The 22,018-nt window shown below is 43.7% G+C and overlaps 1 protein-coding gene and 1 long non-coding RNA gene across 2 annotated transcripts in view; both read left to right on the forward strand.

Annotated features, from left to right (window-relative positions):
• Window positions 1-21,422, forward strand: part of LOC147727658 (uncharacterized) — an 85,802-nt gene extending 64,380 nt beyond the window's left edge. The window contains exon 4 of the long non-coding RNA XR_015309336.1: window positions 20,903-21,422. This is a non-coding gene — a long non-coding RNA (uncharacterized LOC147727658). The remainder of the gene's footprint in view (window positions 1-20,902) is intronic.
• CCIN (calicin) lies at window positions 1,600-3,468 on the forward strand. Its single transcript, XM_086963152.1, has one exon. It carries the CDS (start codon window positions 1,600-1,602, stop codon window positions 3,466-3,468), a length of 1,869 nt encoding a protein of 622 aa, XP_086819278.1.
• Window positions 21,423-22,018: the final 596 nt, after the last annotated feature.

Consider the following 22,018-nt stretch of genomic DNA (forward strand, 5'->3'; position numbering starts at 1 on the left):
TTCCAGAAATTAAGCTTATGTTTTTATGTTTTTAGAGAGGATCGTCTGAAAATGGTGGGAGGTATCTTTTTATGTTTTGCTAAGTAGGGACAGTTAGCAGCTGTTACAAGAAAGCCATTTAATTAACAGGCATGCTAATGATTTTAAAATGGCATTTTATGTACGTTTTTACTGCCTCTTCTGTAATTCTCTGTGCGCTGTGTTGAAGTAAAATTGTAGTCCTTCATCTATTTTTGGGAAATGTCCCGGTTTTTGGCTTTAAAATTATGGTCATCCTACCAATATAGTCCCTCAGCCAATGGATTGGTGGAGAGAGCTAACCGTTTAATTAAAAATAGTAGTCAATCTGCTCTCGCTTCCGGTCTTGATGTGTACAGTTTCCTCAGGAACAAAATCAATGCTTATCACACTACCCCCCATTCAACTACAGGGTTCACTTATTTTGAACTATTGAGAGGAAGTAAGAGTAGAACTAAAATTTGACCTACATGGCTTGATCTTCGGCTAACTCAAAAACTAATGATAGACTATCTGTATCCTCTGTTCGAAAAATGTTTTTGTTGAAGCAAGCACAGCAGAAACTCTATTTTGATTCTGCAAAATACGTTTCTGACATAGAATTTCTCGTTGGATCTTGAGTTCTTATTAAGAAACCTGTTAAGGTCAAGAAAGGAGAATCAATCTACTTTTCTCTTTGTAAGATTGAGTGGTTTGGCAAACGTTCCGTTCTTTTGCAAGGGAGTGGAATAAAAACAATCTTTTTCCCATTTCTGATACAGAAACATACATTTATCTTAATTCTCGTACTCCTGTTGAGGATGATTCTATCATTTAGGAACCAGTTCTTTGTCAGGTGAAGTGTCTTATCACATTGGTTGTCATAATAAGGATTTTACTAGCAATTCTATTATACACTCTTCTGAGGCCTTGTTAGTTCCATAATAGTTCACAGTGTGATACACAGAGTTTTGAATCTAGGCTCTCAACTCCTGTTTCCCAAAATTGTTCTTCACAGAGTTCATAGTGTCCTTGCACTATGGGTCCCAACAATTCTGTAACTGTACTCACTTAAAGAGTCTCCAGATTGCCATCACGTTTTACTGATTATGATATGTCTTAAATGTTCTTTATGGTGGGAATATGATATAGGGTGCTATGTCCTTTGCTTCTCTGATCAAATCTATTTATTTCTTAGTTTGATGTATTTCCTCCTTATTCATTGTTGCCTTGTGATGTATGTATTATTCTATTCTGGAACATATCTCTGGTTGCCACGAAAAGGGTCAGAACCTTCTGGACTTTCTACCGAGCAACTGGTGTAGGCTGTGGGTCCATATCCTTTGAACCTGTTTCTATAAATAAACTACATTTGACGCTAATCTTCGTCTCCTGCTTCGTGTGTTTGCCACCCCGATACTACAACGGACAAAGTAAAGTTCTATTGTGACGTCATCGTTCTGCTTATTGCGTCACTTTACTACCATTTTGCCGTCGAAAGTTCGCAGCGCAACCGTTAGGTTTCTAGGTCACTGCTGAAGCCACAATCCGATTTCAAAGCAACTAAGTTCTAAAAGGCCCCTTCCGCCGAACACCGCAGCCATGAGGATGGAGTTCATGGACAAGCAGCACAGCCAGCGGCTCACACAGCAGCTGAACTGCCAGCGCCGCCGCGGACGGCGCTGCAACCTGGAGGTGCGGGTGGGCGCGCAAGTGTTCCACGCGCACAGGGAGGTGCTGGCCGCTGTCAGCCCTTCAGTGGAGCAGGAGCTGAGCGGCAACGACGTGCAACCCCAGGACGCCTTCGTCATCACCATCAGTGCCGACTGCATGAACGGTGAGGCGGTGGAGCAGCTGCTCGACTTCATGTACACTGGCCGGATTCTGCTAGGCGAGCACAACGTCGAGGGCCTGTTGCGCGGAGCCCAGTATTTCGCCCTGCCGAACCTGCGCTCCCACTGCCGAGACTTCCTGCAGGAGTCCCTGCGCAGCGACAACTGCGTGCGCCACCTGGCGCTGGGTGAGCTCCATCAGCTGGAGGACGTGGCCGAGCGCGCCTACTACCTGCTGCGCGACGGCTTCTACGCACTGACAGGCCCCCAGGTGGCAGCGTTATCACGCCACGTGCTGGAGAGGTTGGTGCGTGACCAGGACCTGCGCGTGAGCGGAGAGGACCAGGTGCTGCTGGCGCTTGCGCAGTGGGCGCGAGGGCCACCAGAGGCGGGGCATGGGCAGGGAGATGAGATGGATAGAGAGCGCTTCAGTGCCTTTGAGTGCATGTTCGGCCACGTGCTGCTGAGCGCCGTTTCCGAGTCTGCTCTGAAAAGTTTGATGTTCGACGAGGTGCTGTCTAAACAGTGTCCCTCAGTGCTGGCACGGGTTCAGGAAGAATTTGTCAGCAGGAAAGACGGAGTATCCTTGTCCCCGCTCGCACCTAGTGAGCCTGGAGCCCAGGGACTGAGTAAGATGCTGCTAATGCAACGCAAGGGTGCACTGCTAGAGTCTGTGCTGATCCTAGGTGGCCAGGGCACTGATGGGCGCTTCAGCAGTGCCGTCTTTGCCTATGTGGTGAGTGAGGACACCTGGCTCAAGTTGACTGACATGCCCTATCGTGCTGCCGCCTTTGGTGTCACATCACTAGGCAGGTATGTCTACTTGACAGGTGGTGCCTCAGAGGAGACCATTGGCCTCCGTGCAGCCTGGCGCTATGAAATCGACACAGGATGTTGGACAAAGCTGCCAGACCTTCCACAGGAGCTGGTCTTTCACACCATGGTGACATGTGGAGGGGCTATATACACAGTGGGTGGCAGTGTGGCGCCACGCCGGTACACTTCTAACATCTACCGCTATGACCTACGCAGGGAAAGTTGGTCACTGGCTGGCAAAATGAGTGTGCCTATGGATGGGGTGGAGGTCATTACCAAGGAAGATAAGTGCATCTATATCGTGACAGGTCGCTGTGTTGTTAAGGGGGCAATTTCCCGTGTGGGAGTGGTGGACTGCTTTGACACAACCACGAATGAAGTAGTGCAGTGCATGACCTTCCCCATCCAGTTCAAGCATCGACCCCTTCTCTCATTCCTAGATGATAATGTGCTGGCTGTACAGAGCCACAAGCAGAGCCTAGAGATAAACTTACAGAAAGTGCAGGCCACAAAAACTGCCAGGACTGTGCCCCTCATGCCAGGGCAAGTAAGGCTGGATATTTGCCACGCAGTCTGCAGGTTGTCAGGGCATAATGTGTTTGTCTGTGGTAGAGCAGTATCAAGAGAAGACCCAGATGCAAAACCCAACACCATGAACCAAATGGCATTCCTTTTTAACCTGACGAAAGGCGAGTGGAGCATACTAGCCACACCCCCAGAGGCTCTTGATTGTGCAGCCTGTTGTTGTGCCCAGTTGCCAAGAAAACTTCTGTGTAAGGGAGAAAGTCAAACAGAGAAAGGAAAGTCACGAACAAAGAGCTAGCAATGCAAACACAACAATGTTCCTTCAACACAGAAACGGATGAGTGATTGTAACCCATCTTTCAAATATTATTCAATATTTTTTGCACAGAAAGAGCATGTTAACACAACGAGATGTCAGCAAATTCATCCACTTTTTTTTATACCAGAATCACTATGCACACAATAAAAACATACCATATTAATGAAGACTGTTGATTGTAAACGCTTCTCTTTTATGATCAAATAAAGCTGTACCTTTAAATATTTAATAGATGAAGGGAAAATGATGCAGAATCTGCACATAAATGTAATTTAAATGTACAAAGGCAGAGAATTTTTTTAAGACATGGAAAATTATACTACTAATGATGTTGAAAGTTTTAATATGATAAACCCTTTTGGCTCTCTCTGTTTTCCAACAGATACCAACATCTTTCAGAAAAATTGGCAATTTGGATTAATACAATTGCGTGTGGTATGTTGTCAAAATTAAGCAATGTATTCTACTGAAATATGCCCTTTGTCTTTCATAAACAGGAGGAACATTGGTAATGATAGCTGAAAATGACAAGGATAAGTTCTTAGAAACTAATTTTTCTTAGACCAGGTTTCTTTGGGTCTTTTGGTTGTATTTCGACGTTGGTTTTTATAAGTATGCATCTCGGTTTGTCTTATGCTCGCTTCCACATTATCTAACCAAGCTGATGGTTTTCTCACCCTCCAAAAGATTTAAAAACAATTTCTCGCTCAATGGGGCACCCCTGGAGATGGTCGATTCATTCGACTATTTAGGGTTGCGGATAAATAGTCGAATGAATTGGAAGGACCATTTGGCTAAAATGTTACTTGGTCACAAAAGAGTAACCGGGGTGACCTTGAGGGAGTATCGAGAGTCAATAAGTAAACCTGTGTCACCGGTCATGGCCATTTATGAGGGCCAGATACTCCCGGCTGCATTATATGGCTCTGAGCTTTGGGGGTTCGAAAACGTTTTGGAGCTATCCTCAGCGGAAAATAAGTTTCTGAGGGAGGTGGTGGCTCTCCCCGCATCTACCCCGTTGATCCCCCTCCGGCTAGATCTGGGCAGACAAGCCCTAAAAGACCTAGTGAGGCTGCGACCATTGCTCTTCTGGGTCCGTCTAAGAAGGACCAAGGAGCTTGCCAAATATGCTGAAGGGTTGGATGACTTAATATTGCTTGATACTGGCAACAAGATTGGATGGCTGAACAATGTGAGACACCTGGTTCTCCAATTGGGATTGAGAGATGTGTGGGAGACCCAAATGCCGCCGCCCAAACTAGTGATTAAGAAGTTATACTGGGATTGGGTGCAGGGTGAGGCAACACGAGGCGGGACTGGGGGTTCACTCACTGAACGGTTCTTAGAGTTCAAATGGGTTAGAAAGTTGGAACCCCTTTTTGATCTTATAACTAAGCCACTAGACAGAGCGCTATATTTAAAACTAAGGTACGGGACCCTCCCGGTGCATGAATTCACCGCGAGGTGGTCTAACTCTGGTGGCCCATCGCGATCGTGCCCTGGTTGTGCGGCCCCTAAGGAGTCTGTGGCCCACTTACTTTTTGCCTGCCCCACTTACAAAGTGGCACAGAAGATCTGGCTGAAACCTGTATGTAGGGAGTTGGGGCTGAGGTGTCACAGACTGGCCTTACGTGTACTCTCTACGGACTCAACATCCACTGCCATGATATGCGGGGTGGCAAAATATTTGAGCAGTGCATGGCTGACGCGCTCAAAATTACTGAAGCTGCACTCTAGGCTACCAATCGATTAGACTGGATGTAATTGATGGTTCTCCTATTATAACATAATGAACTGTTGAGGATGCTTTGGCTAAGGCCCATACTAATTATATTGTTATATTTTATCATTGTTTTAGTGGAGGAAATGTACTTTACTGTGTAAAATGTACTCTTTTATGGTGAGCAATTTTTTACCGAATAAAGATATTCAACAGCTAATATTATCTATTACTGGAAATACGGAATAGACTTGCAAAAACCCTAGGCCACACAGTAGCTACTAAAACAAAAGCCATGGAAAGTCAGACCATGGGGAAATGGGGAAGAGAGTCAGCAAGTACTGGTATGAACGGCACAAGGGTCTATCTGTGAAGTGTATTAGCCTCAAGGATAATGACCATAATGCTGACAGTGCTCACTGTGTTTAAATTAATAAAGGTGTGGAGGAGTGAAGGAAAGAACTCATGAGTTGTATGTTCATTTATTTTTGTGTTTGGTTGGGAGGTGTGCATTATGAGTGTGGTCTGTATGAAAAGTTTTTAATGCCTTTCATGAAGTCATGGAGTGTACTTCTCTTGTCTCTGCAGTGATGTAACTGTGCTTATGCTTGAGTGGAATGAAGTCGACTTAGAGTTATGCATGTGACCATGCCTATATCATTAAGTGGGAATAGGCTCTGGTTTGTGGGTGTGCATGGTGTCTTATTAGCTGATGCTTCTTCTTTCCTTGTTGGCCATAGCATTTGTTCAGTAGTTATTGTCGTTCTGTAATAGTTGCTCAGAAAGAACCGTGTCATTACTTCCTTGGGTGGATGTGAACGGCTCCTGGGTGCACCCTAAACAATGGGGTCAAAGTTCCCTGGACCAATCTGTGAGAAGGACCAGGAATCCACGAAGCCGACAACCGGAAGTGGAGCACAACGGGCGAGGACTCCCAAACCAGACTGGAAGCCGCCAGCGGTCTAGCTCTGTGTGGTGACGTTGGAGCGCAGAAACAGAGGAGGGACGATAAAAACACACCACCAACGAAGGAGGGGCAGCACAGTCAGGAAGCCGTGACTTGGAGGTCAGCGGGAAACAAGGAGCCCAGCGATCAAGAAGAAGGAGGAGACCAGCTGTCGGAGGAACCAAGCGGAGGAAAGCTACAGGAAGGACCGAAACCCGGAGACATGCTGCCGGAGGAGCCAAGTGGAGACGAGCCGCGGAGGGAGTTGAGCGCGGAGGAGAGCCACCCAAGAGTATACAAGGCGCACACACCCGGCGGCCCAAGGAGGGGAGAGGACACCCCGGGTCCGGACGCCACGGCCCTGTTGACGGGTCGTGGCCCAAGGCAAGTGCCATTAAGGGGCGCATTCTGGTGGGGTTGGTGGGGTGATAAGGGGTAACACGTACAAAGCACTGATATGGCCAGCCTCCCTTCTTGCACACCCTACCCCCTTACTTTTGAACCCCCTTTTCCTTTCACTACGCATGGTGATGGTAGCACACTCTAGCCATTAGAAAGACAGGTGTGATTAACCCCGGTCCCTTTCTTTTTGCTCTCTGCCCTTCCGTGGGGCCTGACGGGGAGAAGTCCAAAAGAGCAGCAAGTCCGAAGGCCAAGCCCAAGAAGTAGACGCTCTGCCCTGCCGACAACACCCGACCTTCCTCATCATTTGTTTTGTTTTGTTTTGTTTCTCTTTTCTTCAATTCTGTCTAAGAGAAACCTCTCTTACAAAATAGACCAAAGCCCTGAAAATAAAAGGTACTTTATAAAGAGTCTAAAGACGACCCGTTCCTTTTGTGTTGGACACTCGGACAGCCTACACAATCCTACCCAATTTGGGCAGTTTCAAGATGGCCGAAATCTTTGTCCATACTAAACTTGGGCCCTAAATGTTGGTGTTGTGTGTGGGAGTGTACTAGGTTAAATCTAGTGCCCTCCACATATAACTCTGAAATCCAGCTTGGAGCAGCCACTGTTCCCACAATACATTTCAAAACACGTGAAAGTTGTTCTTGAAGATTACTGCTAGGCCTCCTTTGGTCTTTTTAGGTTGGTTCATGTGAGAATCAGCAAGCACATTGTAAAAGATTGTCCCATGTATATGAAGACATAGACCGCGGCTGGACCTCGCATTACTTTAACCTTAGTTCATTTCTTGTAGCTAATCAGGGAAATTTTGTCTTTCAAGGTTCCATTTACAAGTAGTGCAGCGTCCAAAGAATTATGTTTTGTGGTGTGTGTTTTTTTAGTTTCATAGCAGCTTTCCATATTCCTTTATTTTTCTGGTGTGGGTAAGCTGAATGTTACGATCTGTAATTTATTAAACTTTACTTTTTGTAGACTTTCATCGTTGTCAGAAAAAACAGCAGTAACACCATTATATGTAATTTTTTATTCAATTCAACCGCCAGTTTATCACCAAATGCTAGACAAGATACCAAGAGCTTTAATCCACTTAGATTAAAAGTAGTGTGCAAATTTAATTGTGAATAATCCATTTTGGGCTCTGAGATTTGCTTAATCACACCAGTTCTTAGACGGAGCGGTTTCTTCCTATAAAGTCCAATGCAGTGTTGCGCGTGGGCTCATATCGTTGCAGCCAAATCCTTATTCATCAAACAAGCAATATTGCCAGTGCTAACACAGGCCCAAGTTATTCCAGTAACATGGCAATGGGTCTTCTACCAAACAGTCCATGGGCTGTCCCAAATCAGGCCCCAAAGCATTGCCCCCACGTGACCACTGCTACTGGTGGGCACGGAGCATGGCAGCAATTGTCAGATCTACAATTGGAGAGCACCATCAAAAGGCATTCTTTCATGATGACCAAAACCAGACATCAGGTTATTTTTTTGATGTTATTCTGCTGCAGACCCATGCATTTTTAGGTCTCGACTATTTATCCCGCAGGGATAAATAGACGAGAGTATAGTAGGCAAAACAAGTTCTTGGAACCATTGCGGATTTAGTACAGTTCATGTGAACACAATCACGCACATTCTCCCCACAGGCATTTTTTTCAAGAGCTTTCATTGGCTCTTCACTTTGTGCACGCTGCATTCAGCTACCCAGTCCTCCCACTCCCTCCCTCTCCAGCACGCGCCTCTCACTCATCACACCCCCTCCCTCTCCAGCACGCCAACACGCAGGCCACAGCCTCTCTCCCATTGCGCATTCTCCCCACGGGCATATTTTTCAAGAGCTTTCAATGGCTCTTCACTTTGTGCACGCTGCATTCATCTGCCCAGTCATCCCACCCCCTGCCTCTCCAGCGCCAGCGTCTCACTCATCACACACCCGCCCACCCCCCCCCCCCCCACCCCCCACACAGCAATGCTGAGAAGCTTGTTTCCTCTAGTAACATATCGTTGGCTACCTCTTGCATTTTTATTTTGTTTGATCTTGATACTTGCACAATTTTCACTATTGCCTCATGTAACGTAACGTTTGCTTTTGTAACATGCTCACTTGTAATTTTTGCTTCATGTATCACTACTGTTCCTATCGTGTTAAGTCCGCGCTATATAAAAACGCCTCCCTCGCTCTTCTGCCGCCACCATTGTCTTGGGCTCTCTCGCTCCTTTCTCCCTCTCTCCCGCGCGCTCGCCACCGCTCTGAGCCAACCAAAGAGCGAGTACAGCAGCTCGTGCACCAACTGAGAACAGCGAGCAAGCTCAAAAGCCAAACTGGATAACTACGCACGCGCGTGAACTCCCAAACGCAACTCGTACCTGCGCATTTGTCACTACCTTAATTTGAACGCACGCGCTCTCGCTGTCATCGGAGTCACGCGAACAGTCTCACTATGAAGCTCGTGACTTTCTTTTCTCTGATTGCAGGCTCTTTGTGTGGTCTGCGCATGTGTGCTGGTGAAGTGTTTTCCCGTTTCTCATCCTACACGCCCTTTCAGCGCCTCTACTTCCCGAACTACGTACGCCAGATTTTTTGTCACAAGTAGAAGTGTTAAGGTGCCTCTAAAGTTAAACTTATTTCATATTTTGCACACGGTAGTGGCATTATGGTGTATATCAGCTACAGAAGTATAGCATTACATGCCAATCTACGTTAGTTTCATTGTTTTCGAAGGAAAATACCGATCTCGAAAATGGTCGGTGGACAAACCTAAATATAGTAAGAAGCTTCTGCACGCGCGCCTTTTGTTAATGCTGTGGTACTGGATGCTTAAGGGTCCACTGTGGCCTCGGAAAGCAAGCTGTGGAATGTCCACTTTCTAAAGGCGTTTTAAATAGAGAGCTATTTAATGTTAGCACCAATCCCGAGATTGCATCTCGGCGATTATTGCTGAGAGCCCCAGGGGCTCGCAAGTATTTACAACCCTGTCTAATCTGAAGGTGGAATGTCCCACATTTAGGGGCCATCACGTTAGGGAAGTCATGTTGACATTTAGCTGTGTGCTAAGCTTTGTTGATAAAACTATCACAAAGCATACATGCATAGTTAAATGTACTTCCTTTATGGGCCTTGGGTGAGCCTTCCAAAACCATAGGTCGATTCCTGTATCATTAACATTTTCTTCCGCCCTCTGCTACATCCAACATGGACCGCAAGGTAGCCCACTTAAGCCATGTGCTCTCTTGCTGAGTCAGTGTTTTGCCTAAACACATGTAAACAACTGTGTGAAACGGTGTTCCCTTCACCTCCAGGGCTGCTGGTTGAGTCCTTTTATTTTACATTTTCTTACAGGTTTCCTTTAATTTGCTTATTTCTCCTTATAATTATTTATTTTTGTCTCATTCGTCATCATCTACTACTAGGGCCACATCCCCTCCCCCCCTTAAATGTCTCAATTGACATTTGGGTATAAACAACGATACTGCTGCATGCTGCAGACTACCACACAACTCACACTCATGCACGCCTCACACTCCTGCACGCCACACACTCCTGCACGCCACACACTGCTACACACCACACACTGCTGCACGCCACACACTGCTGCAGGCCACACACTGCTGCACGCCAAACACTGCTGCACGCCACACACTGCTGCACGCCACACACTACTGCATGCCACACAATGCTGCACGCCGGACACTGCTGAACGCCACACAACACCACCACATCACTTGAGGACACCACCACATCACTCGAGGACACCACCACATCACTCGAGAACACCACCACATCACTCAGGGACACCACCACATCACTCAGGGACAACAGCACATCACTCAGGGACACCACCACATCACTCAGGGACACCACCACATCACTCAGGGGCATCACTCAGGGGGCACCACTACATCACTTAGTGACACCACCACATCACTCAGGAACTCCACCACATCACTCATGGAAACCACCACATCACTCAGGGTCACCACCACATCACTCAACTCCACCCTCCAACTCCAACTCCATGTCAGGCTCTGCTTTCTGGCCTCTTCGGGGCTGTGCTGAATTACCTATAACCTCCCCTTGTGAACGTCCTCAGAGTCTGAAGTATAGACACCAACCGGGGAGGGAAAGGATGGGGACAGCAGGGAGGGAGATCTGCAATGAAAAACAACAGGTATTTAGAAAACACCCCGTGACTTTCAGCACTGACCCACCCACTTGTGTCCCTTAAATCAAAAACTTCAAATTAGCTCCCTGGTACCTGTAAAGGAAAATACAATGGACTAATTCCTAGGAGACAAGAAGCGAGGTGGTACCAGGGACTCTACCCAACTGCAGGGAAAAACAGAAAGACATACAATGAAACATGAAACCTAGTGTGGGTTGCACTGTTGCTGACGAGGATCTCCTCACATACCAGAGTTATAAGTGAACAGGCTTTAATGGGTTATCTATAATCCCTCTGATTGGGTACCCCTCATATGTCTCCTGAGTAGGATGAAAAGATAAACAACGTTGTGGAATGAAATCAGAAGAACATAATAGCAGACGGGGTTAAATGAATTCACAATATGGTCTGCATATGCTGTTTGTGCAATTTCCGTGGGTGTTACAGACACACCTCTAAACCATAGCACAATCACTAGGTGACCCAGGAAACCCGCCGTCGTTTGCATGGGGGTTTAAGCAAATGCGACAGCTCCAGGGTATTGCCAAAGTCACAGAACGTCCTTTCATAGCGGGAAGAGCCTTGCTATAAAGAACCCAAAACGTCCGCTTTCAAATGCGGCAGTACTTGTTCCCTCTCAGCCGAGAGAAATCGAAACCGCCCAGAGTGCCACGCAGGAAGCGTGAACCACAACTCTAGTACCAGGAAGTTCCAAAACGATACCAACACAGAGTATCGAGGCTCCCTAGGGGTAAGAGCCCGTTCTCTTACCGCTACTCCGGAATACCAACCGACAGCCAGGAACAGGAACAGATTATCAGCACCGCCAATCCTTTCGGTGTCTCTTTATTTCCGGGGATGCACGCGCACCGTGCGTCACATACGTGACGTGCCTCCCTGCATGCTGGGAGCTGTAGTTTGTTGCCATCGGGAAGTTTGTTTAGGAGCACGCTAGCCGGGTCAACACACCATACTCATGCAGGTCTTGACACTCCACCCTCCAACTCCACCCTCCAACCCCAACTCCACCCTGCAACTCCACGCTCCAACTCCACCCTCCAATTTCAACTCCACCCTCCAACACCAACTCCACCCTCCAACTCCACCCTCCAACTCCACCCTCCAACTCCACCTGCCAACTCCACCTTCCAACTCCACCCTCCAACTCCACCCTCCACCGTCCAATCCCACCCTCCAACTCCACCCTCCAACTCCACCCTCCAACTCCAACGCTAACTTCCAACTCCTTCTTCCAACTCAATCCTCCAACACCACCCTCCAACTCCACCCTCCAACTCCAACTCCACCCTCCTACTCCACCCTCCAACCCCAACTCTACCCTCCAACTCCAACTCCACCCTCCAATTCCAACTCCACCCTCCTACTCCACCCTCCAACCCCAACTCTACCCTCCAACTCCAACTCCACCCTCCAATTCCAACTCCACCCTCCAACCCCAACTCCACCCTCCAACCCCACCCTCCAACCCCACCCTCCAACTCCACCCTCCAACTCCACCCTCCAACTCCAACTCCACCCTCCAACTCCACCCTCACTCTATCTATCGCCCTCACTCTATCGCCCTCACTCTATCTATTGCCCTCACTCTATCTATCGCCCTCACTCACTCTTTCACCCTCACTCTATCGCCCTCACTCTATCGCCCTCACTCTATTGCCCTCACTCTATCGCCCTCTATCTATCTATCTACCTATCTATTGCCCTCTATCTATCTATCGCCCTCTATCTATCTATTTATTGCCCTCTATCTATCTATCTATCTATCTATCTATCTATCTATCTATCTATCTATCTATCTATCTATCTATCTATCTATCTATCTATCTATTGCCCTCTATCTATCTATCTATCTATCTATCTATCTATCTATCTATCTATCTATCTATCTATCTATCTATCTATCTATCTATCTATCTATCTATCTATCGCCCTCTATCTATCTATCGCCCTCTATCTATCTATCTATCTATCTATCTATCTATCTATCTATCTATCTATCTATCTATCTATCTATCTATCTATCTATCTATCTATCGCCCTCTATCTATCTATCTATCTATCTATCTATCTATCTATCGCCCTCTTATCTATCTATCGCCCTCTATCTATCGCCCTCTATCTACCCTCCTACTCCACCCTCCAACCCCAACTCTACCCTCCAACTCCACCCTCCAATTCCAACTCCACCCTCCAACCCCAACTCCACCCTCCAACCCCACCCTCCAACCCCACCCTCCAACTCCAACTCCACCCTCCAACTCCACCCTCCAACTCCAACTCCACCCTCCAACTCCACCCTCACTCTATCTATCGCCCTCACTCTATCGCCCTCACTCTATCTATTGCCCTCACTCTATCTATCGCCCTCACTCACTCTTTCACCCTCACTCTATCGCCCTCACTCTATCGCCATCACTCTATTGCCCTCACTCTATCGCCCTCTATCTATCTATCTATCTATCTATCTATCTATCTATCTATCTATCTATCTATCTATCTATCTATCTATCTATCTATCTATTGCCCTCTATCTATCTATCTATCGCCCTCTATCTATCTATTTATTGCCCTCTATCTATCTATCTATCTATCTATCTATCTATCTATCTATCTATCTATCTATCTATCTATCTATCTATCTATCTATCTATCTATCTATCTATCTATCTATCGCCCTCTATCTATCTATCTATCTATCTATCTATCTATCTATCTATCTATCTATCTATCTATCTATCTATCTATCTATCTATCTATCTATCTATCTATCTATTGCCCTCTATCTATCTATCTATCTATCTATCTATCTATCTATCTATCTATCTATCTATCTATCTATCTATCTATCTATCTATCTATCTATCTATCTATCTATCTATCTATCTATCTATCTATCGCCCTCTATCTATCTATCTATCTATCTATCTATCTATCTATCTATCTATCTATCGCCCTCTATCTATCTATCTATCTATCTATCGCCTTCTTATCTATCTATCGCCCTCTATCTATCGCCCTCTATCTACCCTCCTACTCCACCCTCCAACCCCAACTCTACCCTCCAACTCCACCCTCCAATTCCAACTCCACCCTCCAACCCCAACTCCACCCTCCAACCCCACCCTCCAACCCCACCCTCCAACTCCAACTCCACCCTCCAACTCCACCCTCCAACTCCAACTCCACCCTCCAACTCCACCCTCACTCTATCTATCGCCCTCACTCTATCGCCCTCACTCTATCTATTGCCCTCACTCTATCTATCGCCCTCACTCACTCTTTCACCCTCACTCTATCGCCCTCACTCTATCGCCCTCACTCTATTGCCCTCACTCTATCGCCCTCTATCTATCTATCTATCTATCTATCTATCTATCTATCTATCTATCTATCTATCTATCTATCTATTGCCCTCTATCTATCTATCGCCCTCTATCTATCTATTTATTGCCCTCTATCTATCTATCTATCTATCTATCTATCTATCTATCTATCTATCTATCTATCTATCTATCTATCTATCTATCTATCGCCCTCTATCTATCTATCTATCTATCTATCTATCTATCTATCTATCTATCTATCTATCTATCTATCTATCTATCTATCTATCTATCTATCTATCTATCTATCTATCTATCTATCTATCGCCCTCTATCTATCTATCGCCCTCTATCTATCTATCTATCTATCTATCTATCTATCTATCTATCTATCTATCTATCTATCTATCTATCTATCTATCTATCTATCTATCTATCGCCCTCTTATCTATCTATCGCCCTCTATCTATCGCCCTCTATCTATCTATCGCCCTCTATTTATATATCTATCTATCTATCTGTCTATCTATCGCCCTCTATCTATCTATCTAGCGCCCTCTATCTATCTATCGCCTTCTATCTATCTATCTATCGCCCTCACTCTATCTATTTATCGCCCTCACTCTAGCTATCGGCCTCACTCTATCTATCTATCTATCGCCTTCACTCTATCTGTCGCCATCACTCTATCTATCGCCCTCACTCTATCTATCTATCTATCGCCCTCACTCTATCTATCGCCCTCACTCTTATCTATCGCCCTCACTCTTATCTATCGCCCTCACTCTTATCTATCGCCCTTACTCTTATCTATCAACCTCACTCTATCTATCTATCTATCTATCTATCTATCTATCTATCTATCTATCTATCTATCTATCTATCTATCTATCTATCTATCTATCTATCTATCTATCTATCTATCTATCTATCTGTCTATCTGTCTGTCTGTCTGTCTGTCTGTCTGTCTGTCTGACTGTCTGTCTGTCTGTCTATCTATATATCGCCCTCACTCTATCGACCTCACTCTATCTATCAGCCTCACTCTATCTATCTATCGGCCTCACTCTATCTATCTATCGGCCTCACTCTATCTATCTATCGGCCTAACTCTATCTATCTATTTATCGGCCTCACTCTATCTATTGGCCTCACTCTATCTATCTATCGCCCTCATTCTGTCTATCTATCGCCCTCACTCTATCTATCGCCCTCACTCTATCAATCTATGTATCGCCCTCACTCTATCAATCTATGTATCACCCTCACTCTATCTATCTATGTAACGCCCTCACTCTATCTATCTATCTATCTATCTATCTATCTATCTATCTATCTATCTATCTATCTATCTATCTATCTATCTATCTATCTATCTATCTATCTATCTATCTATCTATCTATCTATCTATCTATCTATCTATCTATCTATCTATCTATCTATCTATCTATCGCCCTCACTCTATCTATCTATGTAACGCCCTCACTCTATCTATCTATCTATCTTTCTATCTATCTATCTATCTATCTATCTATCTATCTATCTATCTATCTATCTATCTATCTATCTATCTATCTATCTATCTATCTATCTATCGCCCTCACTCCATCTATCTATGTATCACCCTCACTCTATCTATCTATGTATCGCCCTCACTCTATCTATCGCCCTCACTCTATCTATCTATCGCATCACCACAGCATCACTCAGCACTACCACAGCATCACTCAGGGGCACCACGACATCACTCATAGGCACCACAACATCACTATGCGCTACCACAGCATCACTGAACACCACAGCATCACTCGTCGCTACCACAACATCACTCAGTGCCACCACAGCATCAATCTGTGCAATCATTCATCAACAACTGGTTCAAATATGTTCGCTCAATGTTTCAAGCTTTATTACAAATGTCACAAAAAGATGTTAATATTTCACTTCTGTTCTTGGATTTTCTTCATAATAAAATACAATGAACATAATCTTCACAAACGTTATTTACAAAAGTTTGAGCTATTGCCATTATAAATTACAATGACTTTTTTTAAGTATTAATTATTTAAAAAATTACAAGCCATTGTCATTTGTAATAACAATACATCTAAGTCATGTAAATGCAGCACATATTGTGTTACAAATGCTATAGGTGTCACATTTGCAAAAGATAAAACTATTGGCATTGTAAATGACAAAGCTATTAATTTCTCTATTTTCAAAACCAACACATAAATAAAAAATGTGTTATTTACAATACCAATAGCTCAAACTTTCCTAATGTGAGACCTATTGCATTGCAAATGCTTGTTTGTGGATGTTTGTGAGAGAAAACTCAAGTACATGTGTGAAGAGCATTGTCCTTTGCCGAGTGAGGGGGAACTATTCTGAGGTACGTTTTTCGCTCACTCCAGGAGGAAGCATGCACATCACATGTACAAATAAAAGAGGATTGTTATGTAAAAAGGAGAGAAACAGGCAGAATTCGATATCGCAAAAACAAACATATGAGGAGAAAAGTGAAAGAACTTCTAAAAAAAAAAATGCCAGAATCATACACTTTTGGAAGAAAAATACCAAAAAGAAACTCCACGAAAATTAACGAGCTAGATTAAAAGATACAGTTGAAAACAGGAAGAGAAAGAAAAGTACAAAATGTTGTGAAAGATAAAAAGCTACATAATGTGGGTGGCAAGAAAAGAGAAACATATGGAGGGGAAACGGAAAAAGAATATGAAGAAAAAAATAGAAAATTAACAAAGCATGGACAGGGGAAACTACAAAAATCCACCAGATTTTAAAAAGAGGGTCACACAAGAAGAGAAAATGTTGAAGAACAAAAAAGACAACAGTAAAACATACAGACCCTGTACCTTACAGGTTAATATAAATTGTGGAAACTTAGTGGGTCAATATCCACTGCAGAAAGTATATAGTTTTAGGTCACACGTTCCACGTCTTAGTGAGACACTTGAGTGGTCAATACACCTACCGAACTGATCTAGGTGTCATTTTGCAGGCCAGAATATTTCTGGTGAGATAGTGATAGTTCAGTCAGTTATTATACTTACTGCGGAAGTCTCTTTGCAAACCTTGGGTCACCAGTCACAGTGAGCGGTGGCCTAGAGATTACACACACGTCTGTGTGTAATCTCTAGGTCACTGATGCCAATCCTAGTAAGCTCTCTCAAATGAGTGAACCGAGAATGCAAATTCTATTTAATCAGAACACAAAGATTAAAGAGACAATTTAAAAAACAAACATTTATGAACTAAAATCTACTATTTATGTTCCTAAAACTACCTGATATGGCAACTCTTGAGATCATGACCTTGTTGCAGGCTCCCGATGTGGATCGACTGATGTATCATGATGTTGGTGTCACTCCAAAGGACAGAGTTCCTCGCAGTCTTTGCTCCTACTGAGATGCATGGTCCTTGTGCAAATACATCTGTAGTGTCCCCCCTGAACAGTTAGCTCTCTCCCTCGAAGAAGGATGCAGGAAGGCTCTCCAGGCAAGCTTATTGAGTCTTCCCCAAGTTGCTGGACCTGCACCTGACAAGGGGAGTTGACAGTCAGTACCCCAATCCTGGATCTCAAAGAAATCTTCCAGTCACCACTGTTGTGAGATCCTTGGCTTCTAGTCAGGAAATCTTGCACCCATCCTGGAAGTTTCTACCATATCTTTATACTCAAGTTGCCGACGTTCCTTCTGTATTGTAGCTGTTCAGTTTGTTGACGGTTCTGGCCAGATCTGTATTTTTGTGAATTCTGCATAGGTTGGTCCAGCCATGATCTTTATCACAAGTCTGAGCAGGAAGACAGGGTGGAGCTGGGAGTCTCCTTATAAAATCAACCCAAAACAATACTACAACGACAAGTTAGGCTCCTTACTGATATTCCATTTAACAGTTTGGGTAATAGCCTCTCCCACGAATCAAGGGGTCAGTAAGGGGCAAGAGGAACTCTCTGGTTTCAAAGGAACTCTGTGTCTCCTTTCTTAATTTTAGCAACACCTTTCTGTCTGACCTACTGGAAGAGATCCATGAATTTACTGAAAGGAAGTCCTACAATATACATTTCCTCACTGGGCTTTCCCTCCAAGTCTCTATCTTAGGTACCTGTTACAAAATGGAACCCAGTGTGGCTGTACACACAAATGTTTACAAATGAAATGCAACAAAGCATCCCTTTCTCTAATGAATGGGCAAAGTACATCGTTATAGGGAGAATGACAGAACAATTTAAAATGCAGGGGAGACTAGTAGGCTCTCTCCCCAAGTAGGGAATATGAAAAAGGCATGCCCTGCACTATTTTCATTTTTATGCCACCACTGTTAGTCCTCTACAGTCTGGGAAGATGAAAGTAGTCACTCACCTGAGAACAGGAGGTGGACTTGGTGTGCCATTCCAACGACAGTGCCCCATTCAATGTCTCCTTCCACTTCACAAAATGCTTTGGTGCATGCCCATACATGATCATCATGTGGGCTGAGATGGTGGTCAAAGCACTACAACTTGCTGTGTGGACTTCAAGTCAGGGTCACACACTGCCCAGAGCCATTCAGTAGACCTATCTCCGTCCTAACAATCACCCTACTTAAGCTTTGAGTAGTAAGACTTTCTATAACTCTGTTTTTGGAGGCCTTAAATGTGTCTTTCTCTCCCATATGTCTTGTGTTACCGAGTGTGAGTAAAGATGCCATTGTGTTGTTGCTGCATCCATGCCCCTATAGGTCATTCTCCTGTCAGACTTTGATTATGGGGGATGTAGCAAAGTCAGTACTGCTGGCTTTGGGTGAATGAATGCATGTCAATAAAAAAAGAGAAAAAGATAGCCACCCCAAACAGGAAAAAAATAGCTGTAGCACAATGCGGAGAAAACTTCAGCATGAGGATCAAACACCCGAATATCATTAAGAAGGGTTTGAAGCATGGTGAATGCATTTGAACATCCATGGACACTAAAGGAGGTTTCTGCGCATGTGCAGAAGAAAGAGGTGGCAGGAAAGCTGTGGTTAAGATTTGGAGAATGTATGAACAGTTATAATAGGGGCATTCATTTCTGGAAATCCTGCCCTTCAAAGCGAGACCATGTATATCATCTTAGGGCCTAGAGATGGGAGCTATGTATATCTAGTAATGTTTCGGCCTTCTTTCTTAATTCGTCTACTTGAGCTCATGTTGGATCTTTGGGCTGTTACTGTTAGTATTGTAAGATGTATGTAAGACTGTCCAAGTAGTCTGAAGTCACCATCAACGAAAACTGTTAGATTTTGGCCAATAGTGGCTTGGACATTTTGTTATTTGTTTTAGAAACACATGGGTTTAGACTACTTGTCAGTGATTGTACAATTCATATTTCTTGGAAACTTTGTTTTTTTGTTCAAAATTTCCAAGAAATTATCTAGGTTGGGTTGATGTTTTCCAATTGCTTTATTGAAGGAATTGTGCCATCCCTCAATGGCACTGTTAGTTTTTGTGCCTCCCTCTAAACAGGTTGTGTAACAGTTCCACCATTCAATTTAACATTTTGGCTTCCTCCTGCGACCGGACCTGCTTAGACGACCAATCTATGAGTCCTTAGAGTAACTTAGCAATGTTGCAAATTTTTCTTCATTTTGGGTTAAAAAAATCAGATTCTAAAATTGAAGTGTCGAATTCTTCGACACTGTCAGGAGACACAAAGGCTAATGAACATAGTTTTCGTATTTCAAACTGTAGTTTAATTTTTGAGATGTAATCTTCAACTACGGATGTTTTTTTTATTTTACTCCAAACATCCTGTGAAAAGTGAAAAAAGTATCCTTGAATTTGGGTTGAGGGTAAAGTTTGGTTACAGTATTTGTCACAGTCAATTCAAAGTTATTGATATCTTTTCTAGGATTTTTTGTTAATTGTTTTGGCTTTCATAACTGATACAAATTTACTGTAGGTTTAGGATTGCTTGTCCGGAAAAGCTATATGCTAATGGGGCTGTAGTATTATTGATGTTAGCACGAATCGTGTACATTTGGAAAATGGATGGTGCTTGGACTTAAAGCGCCCATCCATCATTCATATTTCACTATTTTCTACAGTTACAAGGTTATGTGTTGTGCTAAATAGTAGAACTATTTTTTGAGGGTTTTGATTGTCATGCAGCAGGAAAGGTTCATCAGTGACAGTTATGGTTAGTTCAGGGTGAATGTTAATGTTTGAGTATGTTTGAGGGGTTACATTTTGTGGATTGCTTGCATGTTTTTGTCTTTGGACCAGTCTTCAGAGTCTGTGTATGGAAGGCATACTCCTTGCATCATGCATGGGAGTTGTTTGGGATACTTCCCTCAGAACTGTGCCACAGGGCTCACTGGAGTGGAGGCAAGCATTTGAATGTTTTGTACATTGTTTCTTACTTCAATCTCCATTGAGGAGGCTGCGTGGTAATGCTCTGCCTTCTCTGGAGTAACCGTTCTGCCTGTGCAATGGACTGAAAAATTCTCAACATACCTCCAATAATTCCTGGGCTAAATTATCTTCTGGTTACAATAAGATAACTACCATACTTAAGATGTCTGTTACCTCGTCTTGATTTTATATAGCGTGCTTGATCAGGAGATGCCATTAAGTTGTGGTCTGTAAAAGGAAATGACAAAATAAAATGTATATTGAATACATTTTACTGCATTAATTTTGATAAGCTTTTATTAGTTTTAATCTGCGGAAAGAGAAAAAAAGTATGTTCGTTTTTCCTGTCTGTGGATAAAGAAAAAATGTTAATTTTATGTGGAGTGAAAAGTTTCGAAGTTTAATAACTGTTGTTGCCTGGAAAAAATATTGTTCCTTTTTGTCTAGGAAAAATGTTTTTCGAAGAAAGGTACCCCCCATGCATACTTCTAGGTCCAAGAGTCAGGGGGGAAGAAACGCAAAATCACATATGTAAGTACTCTTGTCAGATCTATGTCATTTTACTAGTGGCCTGCAAAAGGCTCAATAAAAGGGCGGTTCAACAATGATCAGCCTTTCAATACAAAGTTTTACTAAAAAGAATACGTTTTATTGATAATTTTTTTTGTTTTGTGCATATTCATCATTCTCTATTTTTATGAATTTTTCGTTTTATAAAGTCTTCATTTGCAAACATCTAGACATATCTATTTAGAGATCTCAGTGTGCAAAAATACAAACAAATTCATAATAGACATTTCAATTTTAACGTGTGCAAGGAGTATTATTTACAAATAAAATACACAGAAAGACATATATTGTACATTGACTTGATTCATACTTGTGCCCCCACTGGAAACAAATGCTACCTCAAATCAACCAATCTCAAGAAACAAACCACATTCTCACAAACAAAACAATCACACACAAAAGAAATAGTTGGGAAAAGGGGCCTCTGTTCATTTGTATGAAATACACCGATAACGATCAAACGGACTGAATGAATCACAGTGTATTCCACCTTGATGTTATCTTTGAGGGGTTTCCCATAATCCGGTCAATGTACGTTTCGGTGGATGTACATGACTACCACCTTCATCAGGACCACTCTTTCTGTATATTTTCAGGTGAGTGGGCAGGGTCCTCTTATTTGTCATGCCCCGAAGTTTCGGGTCTAAACTGTTACAGGCCTGTTAACAGGACAGGCAGATTGCAGACAAATATGACAAAACTGGTCTAAGCATTTAGCATTCTCTGAAGAGTAACTCCTTGTTGTTATCGATGACTGCAATCAGATTTGCCATCAGTCATTGTCCTGTGCATGCCCTGAGGGATGTCCCCAGCAGAGTCAAATAAAAAAACAGCCAAATGCTACTCTGCAGCGCAAGCCCTAACAGACACCCCTAGGGGAGTTAGAATGAAAAAAGGCCCACTGCCACTGTCCAGAGCCTGTCCTGATGGACGCCCCCACTGGAATTAAAATACAAAATTAGCCACCAGTCATTTCTGCTGGAACCTGGGATG

This window comes from Lissotriton vulgaris, chromosome 3_1 (assembly GCF_964263255.1).
Source record: "Lissotriton vulgaris chromosome 3_1, aLisVul1.2, whole genome shotgun sequence".
NCBI lineage: Eukaryota > Metazoa > Chordata > Amphibia > Caudata > Salamandridae > Lissotriton > Lissotriton vulgaris.

What these genes read in the sequence shown, in the direction of transcription:
- CCIN (XM_086963152.1), top strand. Translation starts at nt 1,600, where the DNA reads ATGAGGATGGAGTTCATGGACAAGCAGCACAGCCAGCGGCTCACACAG.